General features: G+C 42.9%; 1 protein-coding gene across 3 annotated transcripts in view; it reads left to right on the top strand.

Annotated features, from left to right (window-relative positions):
* The window catches only part of LOC120543954 (rho GTPase-activating protein 32-like), a 93831-nt gene that overhangs the window by 45271 nt on the left and 32335 nt on the right, over window positions 1-16225 (top strand). For 2 of the 3 annotated variants that reach the window (XM_039777389.1, XM_039777390.1), the window contains exon 2: window positions 6551-6671. In XM_039777389.1, the coding sequence (XP_039633323.1) occupies window positions 6577-6671 (95 nt within the window). In that variant the 5' untranslated portion in view covers window positions 6551-6576. Of the gene's footprint in view, window positions 1-6420; window positions 6672-16225 lie in introns of those variants that run through there. The other variant, XM_039777391.1, reaches the window with a different exon arrangement.

Here is a 16225-nt window from a genome sequence, read left to right as displayed (position 1 = left end):
GAGTGGCTTCGGAACTGGCCCAGCCAGAGCCCTGACCTAAACCCAATTGAGCATCTCTGGAGAGACCTGAAAATGGCTGTCCACCAACGTTCACCATCCAACCTGACGGAACTGGAGAGGATCTGCAAGGAAGAATGGCAGAGGATCCCCAAATCCAGGTGTGAAAAACTTGTTGCATCATTCCCAAGAAGACTCATGGCTGTACTAGCTCAAAGGGTGCTTCTACTCAATACTGAGCAAAGGGTCTGAATACTTATGACCATGTGATATTTCAGTTTTTCTTTTTTAATAAATTTGCAAAAATTTCTACATTTCTGTTTTTTTTCTGTCGAGATGGGGTGCTGAGTGTACATTAATGAGAAATAAAATGAACTTTTTTGATTTTAGCAAATGGCTGCAATGAAACAGAGTGAAAAATTTAAAGGGATCTGAATACTGTATATAGTTAAACCGAGGTCTGACCTGTCTGACGTTTCTGCTGGGCTTATTTCCTGTCCTGTGTGGCTTTGCTAGCGTCTTTGATAAACCAAATCTAGCGTCAGGAGCAGCAACATGTCACCGCCGGTTGGACTGACTGCTAGTTTGGGTGGTGTCATTTTCTTTAGTCTGCGGCCCAACAGGTAAATTAGCTCTCCAACGTAACACTAGTCTGACATATGAAAGCATTAAACCTGCGTTTTAGACGAATGAGATGAGAGTATATTCAGTTGTTCCTCGTCCACGTTTGCTGGGAGCCGTGTTAAATTGTATGTACGGGACCCAGGAGTTTACTACCGGGAAGTTATTGTAAACAAACGTGATTGTGTGTATAAAGCTTAGCTTTTGGCTTTAAAGTGGCCATATTCTGCTCATTTTCAGGTTCATAATTGTAATTTTAGATTGTATCAGAATAGGTTTACATGGTTTAAATTTCCAAAAACACCATATTTTTTGTTGTACTGCACATTGCTGCAGCTCCTCTTTTCACCCTGTGTTCAGGTCTCTGTTTTAGCCACAGAGTGAGACCTCTCAACTTCTGTAACATCTTTGTTGTAAGTCGCACATGCGCAGTAGCTAGGTAAGGACTACATGAGCTAGCTAGCTGTTTCTCCAACTTCAGTCAGTACAAGGCAGGATTAGCTGGGAGACTTATTCTAAACAAGTTCTTCCACTTTTTAACAAGCACTTCCAACTTTGTGTGGACCTGCAGAACAAGGACATGGAAGTAGTTCTATACAATTTATTTTGTAGATTAGGGTGAATTTGTGTGTGTTGTAGCAGTGTTTTGTAGAGATGCACCGATTACAGCTTTCTAGGCCGATTCCGATTTTCTTAGCGTTAGGCCAGCCGATACCGATTTTAGCCGATTCTGATTTCATTTTTTCTAACACTTTCAGCACACACAAATATTTATTTTCTATCTTTTCTTTAATGGAACATTTTGCACAGAACATAGAAAATTTTTTGAACAGATAATGGATCACTATAAAATAAAACTATATAAATGACTCCTGGTGTGGGAAATTCACACACATCTAAAGTGCAATGTTAGAACCATTTCCTTCTTTTCACATCCAATATCTAACTAAAAAATTTGATTTTGGTTTTTGGTGTCGTCCCTCCACGCCCTACTTTCTCCTTGCAGGTGTTGCATATTGTAAACTTGTTATCTTCTGCACACGCTGAAGAATTTCCAAACAGCTGACATGTTGCAGGTTAATTCGCGAGGTTCCCTACGTGTGCGAGAATAGCGCGGACAAGTGTTTCACACCGCGGGCGGGTACGCGCCACACATGGCGGAAAAGTTGAGAGAAAGGAAAAAGAGACCGTGCTCTCGCGTCCGTGTGTGTGTGCGTCCTTGAGAACTGTAACTCGTATAACTTATGTTGTCAGTTAATTGTAGCGTTGACCGGCATGAAATCGCCATATGTCCGACTGACCTGCCGCTCGCCGGTCATGGCCGAGCACGTGAAAACCGGCCAATTCCGGTCACCGGCCGGTCTATCGGTGCATCTCTAGTGTTTTGCCATTGAGAACGAGCTAGCATGCTAGCGCTAGCATGCTAACGGTTAGCCTCCTAGCCCCCTGGTTTCGGCTACTGACGTAGAAAGCCGTGCAGATTTTGACCAGCTCACACGGAGACTGAAGGCAGGACACATTCAGAAACCGTATCTCACTCAGAACACCATGGATGTTTGTTTTCCAAGTTTGTATGCGTGTGGAAGCACCATAGACACAAAATAACACCCCAAATCCCATTTTTTCATAATACGGGCACTTCAATAAAAACATTGCTTCAACATTTCCTGTTGAAGTTCAACATTTCCTGACTCTAACCTGTGGGAAGACACGATCTTGGATTGTAATTAGAACAACTTGTCACCAGTAACGCTGCCATTCTGATCAGAATAAATGGTGTTTACTGTGTAGAAACTATTAAGTCTTGATTTTTAATCTCCTCACAGCTCCAGCTCTGTCCTCTTCTCAAGGACGGCCATTTTCTGTGTTTTCTGCTGCATCAGGTATTTGTGGGAAGCTCAGCCTGCTTTGCCCTGCCTGCCTGCCTGGCATACACAAACTCACTTCCTCTTTTAACTAATGCATCACACTTGATTCCCTCTACACGCAATAACAAAAGAGGTGTATTTTCACCCCTGCAGCGTATGCATGCTGTGGCTACCACACAAAAGCACTGTCTGAATGTCAGATGGATGGAGCTCATGTCCTTCCGGTGTGAGCTGGGAGCTGTTTGTGGCTGATCTAAGAGCAGGAATGTACAGTAGCCCAGGACATGAGATGAATTTTAACATTTATGCTGCTGTGTTCACCAGGGTTGCCCCCTCTTAGTCGATTAGTCGACTAATCGGTCATTTTGGTCTTAGTCGTTTTCTTTAGTCAATTAGTCATGATGTATGCTTTTTTTTCATGCTCAGTGACTTATTTCCAAAAAACTTATGAGCACATCTCTTGTAAACACAAGACATAAATTGGTGTTTTTACATGGTTACTTTGTAAGAGAAACTCAGTTCCACAGATCTGTCGATTAAATCAAACTAATCGATTAGTCAGCAAAATCATAAAAGTCTTAGTAGACTAAAACTTTCTTTAGTTGAGGACAGCCCTAGTGCTCCTGCCTCAATGCTCACATGACACTACTCACTTGTTCATAGCGGTCGATATCGCCTTTCGCTGTCTGGTCAATGCTGTGTTGGTTGGTTTAAATAGATGAACTCAAGTTGATCATCTTTTCACTCAGAGGCACAGGCAGCCAGGTCGTCTAGATGTTCTTATTCCATCGACAATCGTATGTCAGAAACAAGGTGGCGTGTTAGTTTCAGATTAGTTTCACATTGCTAGACCTTCCTCCACAGCGCTGCTTGTTTTGTTGGAACATGTGTACGTTCAATAGTTTTTTTTTTTCATGCAACAGAAAACTCAGATTAGACAGATAGTCTAGCTAGCTGTCTGGATTTACCCTGCACAGATCTGAGGAGCAGAAATCCACTGGAGGTTAGGACGCCAACACAAAGGAAGAGGAAAGTAACGGACATCCAGCTGAAAAGAGGGACATCCGGTGGAATTTCCGGCAGCACCTGAACTATCCTGAAAGTGGAACTTTGTCGGTATAGACTAGTTTCTGATTGGTCCAGAGGGAGGCTTATTCACTCATCATACTGTTGCCGTTTGTCTTTTTAGAACGAAGATCCCTGAATCACTTTGATGGAAACCCTTTCCTAAAGATGTCAAATTAACTTCGACATTCTAGAGGGATTCCTGTTAGTAAAAGGAAAACAATCTGTATTTTAGACTACATATATTGTATTTACGGTATTTATCTACTTATATGTCTATGTCTATTATTATAGATAGTATGTATAATATGTTTTTGACTAAAATGCACACCAGAGAGCCCATGGGGATTACGTATGCCCAGCAAGTCTTTGTCAAATGTAGACCCAGCTGCTTGAGTGTTGCCTGTGAGGATCCTCTCCTCCCACGCTTTCTCCTCCTGCACCCCCTCCCACCTTTCCTCCATCTCTCTCCTCTTGGCGTCATCCTCCTGGGATTACAGTGCATAGCCATAGACTGCCACAGAAAAAAAAAACGGGTTGTATGGACTTTTCTCTCCTCCCCTGTTTTATTGGGTCATTCATGCTATGTTCCTGTCAACTATTTCCGTCTGCTGACAACGTCACAGTTGGATTTCATTGGGAGGTTGTCATGTGGTGGGTCGTACTGTAGCAGTCATACCCGAGAGGGCGTTCTCTGCCGTGATTATGCTACACTGATGATTCAGTGGGTAGGAGATGGAACACTGTTGATAATTCCGTCACAGGAGGGGATGCTAACTGCTCGTCTAGTTAGTAGAACCCTCCTCTTGTATTACCTGATTTATGACGAAGTCTGGGAGAAAACTCAGTTCCAAATCGCTGGAGAACTGCCCTTTCGAAGAAGTGAAAGATGCTCTTTAAAACTAAAACGATATGTCAATTAATCGTATAGTTGACTGACAGAAAAAACAACCGGCAGCAATTTTGATACTGTAAATTATATCAAAAAGTAAAAATGTCAAACCTTCTGTTGTTCTAGTTTATTAAATGTGAGGATTACACGTTGGGCTTCAGGAAATTGTTATTTAAGTGGTTCGCCCCTATAAATACCCCGCAGTGCACATGGACGGGAACACGTGTGTTATATCGTGAACAGTGTCTCCCACCTCCTCCACGACATGCTGACTCCTCTCCCCAGGGTGTTCCACCGAGCAGCGCAGGAGATCATTCCTGCTGGTGGCCCCTCAACCTGTTGAACTCATCAGTCTGGACGTTAGGGGACTGGGAGGCCTGAGGCCTTACTGGACATGCTAACTGGACTTACAATTGCATTGCAATGACATACTACAACTTCTGGCAAAGTGCAATATATCTTTTTAACTTTCACTTCAAAATCACATAATCACTTTCCTTTTGCACACCTCACTGCAATTTGCACTGAGCACCATTCACCATTTCTTCACTCACCAGCCAAAAAAACCCAATTGGAATCTATTGAACGGCTGAAAAAGTAAATTTTGAACCCTGGTGGTACTTATGCCTACCACACACTAGAAGACTTTAAACAGACTTTGAAAAAGACACCATCTCACATCTAAAGACACCATCTCACATCTAATATTAAAGACCTAATATGTAAAGACAGGGGATCTTGCAGGGTCACACATTGAAAGAATACAACTAGATTCGTTCGATCAAGCTAGCTGGTAAATTAAAGGAAAGTTGGCCTATTTTCTGTTCTGCCGTACATGTGCAGATGAATGGTGGCAGCACCCGGAGGTCCGCCGGTAAAAGCCCTGTTGTTGTTGACGACAATGTTCACATGATTTAACTTCACTACCTAGACTTAAAACTTACGATAATATCAAACACGTTTTGATTTTGTCTGAATGTCAAAACGGGAAAAAGACCGACTGGGACTGAGTTTTATGGCCACCGTTCACCAAACGATGGAGACGACACGAACGCGCCAACTCTAGCAAGACTCAGGATTTCATTCCCATATTGGAAATGAGTCTGCGATAGTGGAATCGCTTGAAAAGTCTTCTGGTGTAAGGTCGGCATTACTAGTTTTACTTTTATATTAGTACTTGTGTTTGACATTTGTTTTTGCACTCTGCTTTGTACTATTTGGTTCATTTGTGTAGTGCTGCGACATGCAAATATCTCCCTGGGCACAAATAAAGTAGCCTGTCTATCTAGTAATAGGATAGGTCCACTATCTTACTACTAGTCAAACTTAAATTTGCTGAGTTGAAGCTATTCTGGGAACATAGTGCCTTTTTATGTTTGTCAGAGCGTTCCAAAGTCTGTTGTGTTTGCAGAAATCCTATAGTAATTTTTCTATTGCATAACAAGCTTGTGTTTTTGTGTGTTGCATTATTGGTTTCATACTTGGGTGGTGAATTGCTAAAAGTGTTGATTGGACAGTTGATATACTTGAAACCGGCATTGAGCGCGTCTTCTTTGTATGAAAGCTGTCAGTCAGTCAGCAAATGTCTGGACATAGTGCTGTTGTAAAAATGGCTTTTCAAATAAAACATGGATTGACTGGGGGGGGAAAAATGCATTTGGCCATTGATAATCTGCGTTGAAATAGAGACACAGTCAGCACAGGATATCAGGGCAGCCAATGTTGGTGTTTGACTGTTAATTCACACAGGAATGTGTGTGCCAGAATCTCCATGTGTTAACACCAAAGTGAAATCCTGCTTTGCGAAGCTCCTTCACCGTGACTAATTTGATCTACAGACTACACACAATTAATTATTTTTCTCTCTCCCTGTTCTCTCATCCTGCTCCCATGTCAATCTTCCTGTTCATTTTCCCTTTTCATCACACGTTCACAGTCCTGTCTCCTCTCTCATTACCCCCCCCCCCACCCCCCCCTTCCCCCCCACTCCCTCTTGCCTTTACATGTGATTTTCTTTAATCTCATTCGTATTTCTCCCTCCTGATCTACCTCTTCACATCCTCATCCTCCTCCCTCCCCTCCCCTCCCCTCTCTGCTTCTCTGGCAGGCTGCTCATTGCAGTGAGTCAGTATCATGGAGGCAGGCAGCGGGGCTGCCGCAGCGGTGGGGAGTGCAGCACTAGGACTGCTGGGAGCCACAGCCACGTCCAGCCATGACATCTTGGACAGGTAAGAGCACAGGACGAGGCTGGTGCACACCCTCGGGAACAGACTGCCCCGTTTCCCATCAGAGTGAAGAGAGGAGGAGGAGTGTGTGTTTGTGGAGAGAAGGACCACACCTCAGGTTGTAGTTTGGTGAGCATGCTAGTTTGTTTATTGTGTGTGTGTGTGTGTGTGTGTGTGTGCGTGTGCGCGCGCGCACGTGCATGCGTGTGCACCTATCCTCCTATGCTCTCTGTACATGTGTGTGTCTTCCTCTGTATCATTACTCTCACTTTATGTGCGGCAAATGCTCAGGTTTTGACAGTTGAAGAATCTGGTCTGTGCACAGTGCCACTTTAGAGTGTGTGTGCATGTGCTGGAGTGTGTGTGTTGATGATAGAAGGGGTGTTACTTGGCTTTCTCTATGCCTCAAGGAGAAATGACACTAGGGTTTGCGCATGCAGGGGAGGAGGGGGGAGGCATCAGTAGACATGCCTAAGCACTATGGCTGAGCCCATAGGGTGAGTTTGCACAGTCACCGCCCCCACCCCCTATTTTAACCCCCACCCACACCCCATCCGCCCATAGCAACTGGGCGACAGCCATCACTAACCATCACCGCTGGAAACCCCTCATTCAGATTTCTTTTGCTGCCGGAGCCAGTCAACTCCCAGCTCCAAGAACCACTGAGGGGCCGAATGTATCCGCTTTCAGCTAGTTACGTCATCGCTACAGCTGTACACCCACACCCACATACCCGTGCACTGTCATCACACACACACACACACACACACACACACACACACACACAAGTACATCCACAAAAACACATATGGACGTACCCAAAACACTGCATGATTCACAGGGATGTTTTAGGACAAACATTGCTGTCACACTTTCAGGCGATAAACACACACACACACACACCGAACCGCCATTAATCTTTGCTGTTAGGGGCTTCTCGGCACGTTTCCCCGTGCACGGCCAGCTCTCTCATCAGCTATCAGGTGCTGTTGGGATATCACTTATCTCCTCTACAGTTGCTGCACTCTCTGCCCATGTGGTATAACTAACCTCCAACACTTCCTGGGGATCTCCTTTGACACATTATACAATCCGAGATGGAAATTAAGCCTGTGACTCATTTAGTCATTGCCTTACTATTTCAGTCAGTTAGTCACCACTCACATTCTGACTTCCCCAACCTTCTCTCACATACACTGAAATATCCATCTACACATGCAACTGTTCCCATGCCACCTCGTAGCCAGTGGTCTCTCTCCCCTACATTATTGCTGAGGCAGCATGATGTTGGTTTATTCCCTGTGTGTGTGTGTGTGTGTGTGTGTGTGTGTGTGTGTGTGTGTGTGTGTGTGTGTGTGTGTGTGTGTGTGTGTGTGTGTGTGTGTGTGTGTGTGTGTGTGTGTGTGTGTGTCACTGACTATACACTTGTTTACATCTGTCTGTGTTTTTGCAAATGTGAGCTGCTGTATGTTATCTTTTTTGGAGGTTGGGGGGAATTACAGTTAAGGCTGCTCAGTCCCTCCAACTGCCAGCCCCCCCCACCCCACCGTCCTGAACTGGGTCTAAATCCTGCACCGGGGTTACCATGGCAGCAGCAGCTTAGCATACATTAGACAGTGGTCCAATGTACTACTGAGAGTGAGTGTGTGAAAAGAAGAGAAAATAAGTGGAGAAGGGGAAAACAAAATGGTAAGAGATGTTTCTCTTCTGTTAAATTGCTTTCAGATGATGTCACTATATATTTAAATAAATAAAAGTTGTCCGGTGAATCCTGGTAGACAGGGGTGGATCAGAGGATCAGCCAGGCCTGAGAAGGGCGGATTGGGGACACGGCGTCCCAGGAGATGAAACCGAAAGAGAATGAAAATGCTGTAAAACTTTATACTGTCAGTGATTCCCTCATTCAGTCAGACAGATGAGCGTACTGTGCAGGAGAAGGCCCACGCCGGCAACCAGGCTCTCATGAATCTCTAACTAAATAGATCACGAAGCTGCTAATTTAAGGTATGCACAGGCTGCGAGGGCTGTAGCAGTCCATGTGCTTGTACATGCAGTCGATTCAACACAAGTCATGTTGTTTTTAGTAAATAAATTGGCAGTAGGCGAGGCAATGCATTTTTGTCACTTTACATTGGTCTTATCACCTTAAGCCATTGTGATTTAAAAAAATATATATATTTAGTTCAGTTTTAAAGGGGTGCGCCACCAATTTTACACATGAATATCAGTTTGCTTGTCATGTTTAGTCCTAGCCTGGCATAGACAGACAAATTTTTAAATGAGAGTTAGTATGGAACCTCTCAGTTCATATTTCAATATCCAAGGAGAGTTATCAGCGGTGCAGACCATAATGCCTCTGTGCGCAAGTGAATAGACCTACAACCAGCCAATGAAACGTGACCTACAACCAATCAAAGGGACGTATTGCTCAAATTACAGCTAAACAGTACACTAAAGCCCTATTCACATGGGACTAATATTACCAGGGGACCTCATGTGATTTAGAATTTACTGACATCCCACGGATATGATGTCAAGGCTCTGTCAAAACGTTCATAATTGAAAACGCAGTGGGATAATTCACACGGGACTAATATTATCACACAAAGTCTGCGTTTGGCGAAATATGGTAGGTAATTTAGGGCGGAATTTCTACTTGACAAATAACTGACATGGCATATTCACACGGGATTAAGGATCACAGACAACATCCGGTCAGCAGGTAATACTATTCCAGTGTGAATAGGGTTAAAAATGTGTTTCTGTAAAACATTTTTGGTGAGAACTATGCAATAGAGTAAAGCCCGAGACACGCCAAGCCGATAATCGGCCGTCGGACAGTCTGGCGAGGTCAGGGACTCGAGTCTGTTCGGTGTGTTCCGTGCCATCGTCCGTCTGAGGGGCCGTCTGCCTTCATTTTGGCCGAGTTGAGCTGTTGAATCGGAAGGCGGGCACTGCCGGCAGTCGGACTTAAATGACCCATCTGATTGGTGGAGCACTAACCCGGAAACAAGGAGCGGGATGAGCGTGAGAAGAGTCTCTCAAAATCTGACGAAAATCTTTTAAACTAACCTTTGTCGATCTGAAATGAAGACCGATTCAGCAAATGCACAGCCTATTTCTCGCTTAAAATGTTTTCAGAAACATGTTTCGGTGAACTATTTTAGTAAAATATGATGATGATATATCGTATTCTGAACAAGCCGCCATGACGGTCTGTTTTTGAATTTCTGGAGAAACAGACCCACGTGACGTGTTCGTCCAATCAGCTACTGGTTTTCATTTTTGGGCGACAATACAGATTAGCGCCGCCTACTGTTATGGAGACGTATTACATCTCAACGCTTCGGTGTGTTCCGAGGCACTTTTTTGACTGGTTGGTGTGTCTGGGCCTTAAGAACCTTGATTAGATGGGATCAGCACTGCCTTGTTTGACAGGTTGATCTGAGTTTCGTAAGCCTGCTGCTTTGCTTTGGACGGAGAATGCCAGTTACATCCAGTAACTACGTTCAAACATGACGCCCAGTCACCATCTTAAACCCTCCCTGTGTGAGATAAACGGTTGTGATTGGTCTGTTCAGGTTCTGGACGGCTGGAAATCTGTTTGAATGGGAGGGGGCCAGACGTATATATCTGCCAGAGCAAATGAACCATGAGCTGGCAGATTCATCTCGTTTCCAGGCTGGGTTAGTCCTGCTCAGCACATGCAGGCAGTTGTATAATGACATCTGTGACTCTGGAGTAGCTCAGTCAAGTCTGAGAAAATCCCCTGATGATGTCCATAGTGATGCCATCAGGGTTTGGGACAGATAGCCTGCGTTACAAACTGGAGGTGTGTATATATATATATATACACACATACATTATATGTGTGTGTGTGTGTGTGTGTGTGTGTATGTATGTATGTATATATGTGTGTGTGTGTGTATGTATATATATATATATATATATATATATATATATAAACACACACGATACCTTGGTGATCGTCTTGCTCGCCATCCACTCAACACCTAACGTTAGCCTACTACTCTTTGGCCAGCTCGCCAGCCCAAACAAGTGTGTGCAGCGTGCCTGTTTAGTTTCCGGTCTAGCTAGATCCGGTGTGGTGTTGTAGTTTTTCTAATGTTACTAGTTGTTGCAACAGCATGTGAAAAAAAACTACAAAGTTTGCTATGCCAAAAAGAACGTTTAATCTCGCGATAAACAAATTGACGCCGTTAAAATGGGTTTGCGTTAACGCCGTTAATGACGCATTTGAGTGACGGCACTAAAATATATCTACAGTATATATGCAGGACAGATAAACTGTCTCAGTGGGATAGGAGTTAAACTGTTGGCCAACTGGAGAGACTTCCAGCCAGTGAACATGCACAAGGTTGAAGTGCATTGCTTACTAATTGCTTCCTCCCTGTTTTGCTTCTCTTTGAATTTATTGCTGCTTGTTGCTTTCCAAGGCTTTTCCTTCACAGTGAAAATCAAAGGCGTGCAGGGTCCATAATATATTAGACTTTTGACTATTTACTCAGGACAGGCTACAATGAACTCATGTATCCTCAGAAGCACTTTGGTGAGTCATATCTGATTTACTCAGACTGCCTCAACCTCTTCACTGGGGTACCATTTGAGGAAAATAATTGCCATTTTTTTCTGAGCATTTGAGATCATTTTGTATCAAAGATATTATTTTACCAAACAATATCACAAACCCTGTTTCTACATTAATAGAATCTGATAAAATAATGTTGAGAAACTGGTTGTTGAGGATGTCCCAGGATTCCTTTTGTTTTAGCCAGTCAGTCAGAAAAACCTCTAAAAAATATTTAAGCTCACGTTAGTTTCACAGACTGACAGAACAGACTGCTCCACAACCCTGAATCCTAGAGATCTCAGTTCAGTTTCACTTTATAGGTGATAAGATAAAAGCCTTAGTGTCATGGGCTTTACGTGGGAGACTCTGTTCACCAGCTGTCTGTCATTCCTTACACTCGACAACTGTAGAGCCACCTGTCTCGGGCTGACGTGAGGCCATACCTCCCATTGTTTATGTAAAGAAAACGGACAAAAATGGCAAAAACACAGCCAACTACTCGAAAATGTGGCATCTCTGCATCTACAAAATCATCTTTGAACAACATGTACAGACACCGGCAAGCAAAGAGCGAGGATAATAACCAGGCAACAGCCAAGGTTTCTCTATCTCCGAGAAGTAGCTCTAATCAACTCCAGTAAATTTACCGGTGACAATTATCATTATAGCCAATGAAATCGGTGGTTGACGTCTCCAACTTAAGAAACCTAATTATGCAAGTTATAATTGAAATTGCACTCTTTCAAATTGTGATTTCCTATTTAAAAATGGTTACTTGTTAACAGTATTGGACAAGTTACTTTCAAAATGTAATACATTATAGACCACTAGTTACTGTCATCTGAGAGTAATTAGTTATATTACAATATTACTGTCTTTGAATTGTAATGCTTTACACTACTTTTGCTTTACCTTTGAGTTGCGTACAAGTTAGTTTCACCAAAACAACCGCAGAAGTATGACTTGGCAGGTAGCTTGTGAATTCACCATGGGGTCAACAAAATCTCATCTTTATCCAATTTAATACATCATCATTTATTTATTTATAATATTTTGTATTATTCTGAATCTGCAAAGTAACTAAAGTTATAAAATAAATAGTGAAGTAAAACGTACAATATTTGACTTTGAATTGTAGGGGAGTAGAAGTATAAAGTAGGAGAAACAGAAATACTCAAATAAAAGGACCATACAGTTGTATTGAAGTACGGTATAGTTACTTTCCACCGCTGATAAAATGTAATGCTAATATTTACGTTTAGCAAGCCTAAACGTTCCCTTATCTGTCAGCTGCTCGGACACACGGCTGTACGCGCTGACGTACTCTTACCTGTTGGGACACCGATTCTGTCCATACAGTTACCTGTTGGGACACAGATGTTGTCTGTACAGTTACCTGTTGGGACACAGATGTTGTCTGTACCGTTACCTGTTGGGACACAGATGTTGTCTGTACTGTCTCTGGTTCTGGCTCTGACGACGGGAACAGTGACCGAACAGCACCTCGCATCTCCACCATCGAATTTCAGAAACCGGAAATAACGTTACTCTTTTACTCACCGATACTCACACTTTTTAGATCATATCTTCTGTACTGGTTTTCCATCATACTTTCATACTCTGGCTAGTATGATCAGAAAACGGGTCCTACTTGCATTCAATGTAGTATTAAAGGTCTTTAATTAGTTTTTTTTTGTTTTCTTTTAGTCTTAAAAGAATGTTGGGAGTCTTTTAAAGTAAATCTTGGATAAAAGCTTAAATGTTCTCTGAGGATCAGCACAGGTGAACATCTGTGTGAGCTCATGAATTTACTGACCATTTATGTCAAAGCAAGTCAAGCTGTCAAAACTAACAATGATTATGAGGTATTTATCTTACTTTGTTGCTCATATTTGTTGCTCATATTTCCAAAACCCAAAAAAGAAATGGGGTAAACTCTTCTGTGGCATGTGAAAATCAAGAGAGAGAGAGAGAGATTACTTGTGTGTAAATTGACTACAAAAACAATCCCAACCAAACCACTATTTAATTCTTGCAGAACGTGAGGCACTACACTCTCCTCAGCCTTTAGTCACCGTTCATTGGCTGTCTCTTTCATCAGACCAGTGCCATGATATTCTCTGGAGGGTATTATTGGCAGTTCTAAAAGTGGCATGTATCCATATGTGTCCAGTCCAGTACATAAAACATGCCATGCTCTTAAGAGTTGCTCTTCTAAACATTGATCACAGCCTCCCAAACTGGCAGCACTTGTTGCCTGGGTTTGGCTGGTTTTATTAATTCCTTGCCTCCTTAACAGTTTTTTGCTTTTTATCAGGTTTTAACTGTCAACTAACCGTTGCAAATAAAAGCTTCTAACGTGACTGTCTATGATCATTTTCACTTTCAGCTGCCATTGTGGACTCATTCTTTGTCTGAGGCGGTCTGATCAATAATCTGTCACCACACACGCATCTTACAAATGCATTAGCAGCCTGCGTTCAGTAGGGGTGGAAAGGACTTAGGAAGTTCATCCAGAAGTTCTATCCAGCTCGGGGATCCAGTCTACATGTGTTTTGTGGACTTGAAGAAGGCTTACAACCGTGTCCCCTGGGGAGACCTGGGGGTGGGGAGTACTGCAGGAGTATGGGGTACCGGGGCCGTTGCTATGAGCCATCCGGTCCTTATATAACTGGAGTGAGAGCTGTGTTCTTATTCTCAGCACAAAGTGAAACACATTTTCTGTGGGTGTTTGGCTCCCCCAGGGTTGTCCCTTCTCACCGATTCAGTTTGTGATCTTCCCAGATAGGATCTCAAGGTGCAGGTGAAGAACCGTGTCCGTTTTGACAGTCGGCACCTTAAAGTCTCGAGGCTATGATTCTGAGTTGACTGAGTGACTCCGGGTTGCGAATGAGTTGCTTCCCCCAAGTGAAAGAGTCCAAGTATCTTGGGGTCTTGTTCATGAGTGAGAGTAAAATGGAGCGTGAGATTGACAGACGAATTGGTGCAGCAGAAGGAGACATCTGATCAGGATGCCTCCTGGGAGCCTTCCTACACATGCTATATGTTACACAAGCTTCCAAAGGACAAGAACTATTCCTTGGTGCCAAGCAATCAACCATTTAAAAGAACATAGCAAGCAAATAGCTTGGAAGGGGCAAGGAGGAGAAACAGTTTATAGTTTATAAGGCACATTCAGGAGAACGTTGGATAACCTACCCAATGATAACTTTAAAGTAATGCTTTATGAGTTTGATAGAGGCAGGAGATCAATATCAACACCATATCTCTACACGACATATGAAGCTACAACCAGCAGCCGATTATCTTAGCTTTGCATAAAGACTGGATGCAGGGAAAAACAGCTAGTCTGGCTGTGTCCAAAGGTAAAAATGCCTTGGTGTAGCATTTTCCTATGAGAGTGATCAAGTTACTACTGGTGACTAGGGATGGATACCGAATTTAATACTTTTTAGGCACTGACCGAATTGCCTCTAAATTATTAAGTATCGAAAAATGCCTCCTCAATCAATACCTAAGGAGTAAATCTCATCAGCGTCAGTGAGCCAATAAACACGCAGCATGCTTCTACCAAGATCTAATAACGTTTGTGATTGGCTGTCTAACGTTACACGTCGTAATGACACGCAGGAAAAACTCTACGTTAAGCATAGAGACGGACTCACGTAGCAGATTTACTCCTTAGATATCGAAATTGGGCATTGAATGAAGAGGCATTTTTAGATACTAAGTAGACAATTTGGTCGGTGCCTAAAATTATTGAATTAGGTACCCAGCCATAAGCGAGAGGTTAAAGCAAGGTTTTCTGGCATCGCTGTTATTAAGAGTGTCTGGAGCAGGTGCTTGAAGGAACAGTTCCTTTCTCCTAATACCTCTTTCATACCAATAACCAGGGTCGGACCAGGGTTATCTGACCCGTGTGCTTCTTTTGTCAATTCAAACCGAGCCAGTCAACATGGGTTAATCCCTGGTCGTGACAATACCATACAGATAAGATCTGGGGAGCAATGCATACCAATTACCTCAGGTGTTGGAAATGGGCGGGGGTTTTTGACGTCCTATTCATTGAACAGCTAACATCGTCGCATACTCCAGTCCAGCTGTACTACTGTTTTGTAGCCAACTTAAATTCCTCATTGTACAGTATTGGAACATCACAATTACAAACTCAGTTAACTTTGACATTAAAAAATACTGAATTGGTTTGGCTTGTAATATTATGATTACTTGATTTCAAACATGACATTTCCACTTCACAACCACAGACTCGATGGGTTCGGAGGGTTTAATTCTGCAGTAGCTATGAATGGTACAAAATGTACAAAAGTGTGTTAGTGTTGTCACATGTGTAGACATTCAGCTGCTTTCTTACCCCATTTTTTTTAAGCACAGAGTAGAATGCAAATGATTTGTACTGCTGGCTTGTGGTTGTAATATTTAGACAGCACCATCAAAATTAGATAGTATAGTAGTTTTAGCCTTTGCTAGATGCTGTCATCATGCAGCTGCTACAGACGTTTCCATCCTCCCCAAAACAGATCTTCTACTCTTTCGATTCTCTCTGTCGTCTACTAAGTTGTCTAAGTTTATAAGACTCATGTAGATGTAGCGTCATTGCTGCATTCAGGATGGTGGTTAAATGTCGTCCTTGAGATATTGTGTGTGTGTGTGTGTGTGTGTGTGTCTGAGCGTAGAGTGTATGTACACTGTGTGTGCATCACTAGTCAATTTGTGAAATGCTGCTTGGCAAATCTGTTTAATTTCTGTCCCTGTCCTGCACTTCTCTCAGCCTCTCTGGAAACACTGGCAGTCTTTGAAGTTGATGAAGCCGCCTCATCAACTTCAAGTTGTTCTATGAAGGCAATGCTAATTCAAATATACCTTCATCAAATCTTCTGATGTCCTGTCCGGTTTATTCCCTTTCTTACACACACACTACACTTTTTTCCTCACAGAATCTCGGTCT

This window comes from Perca fluviatilis, chromosome 16, assembly GCF_010015445.1.
Source record: "Perca fluviatilis chromosome 16, GENO_Pfluv_1.0, whole genome shotgun sequence".
In the NCBI taxonomy this organism is placed as follows: Eukaryota; Metazoa; Chordata; class Actinopteri; order Perciformes; family Percidae; genus Perca; species Perca fluviatilis.
Note: the sequence above shows the minus strand (reverse complement) of the source record. Positions and strands in the feature narration are given on the sequence as shown.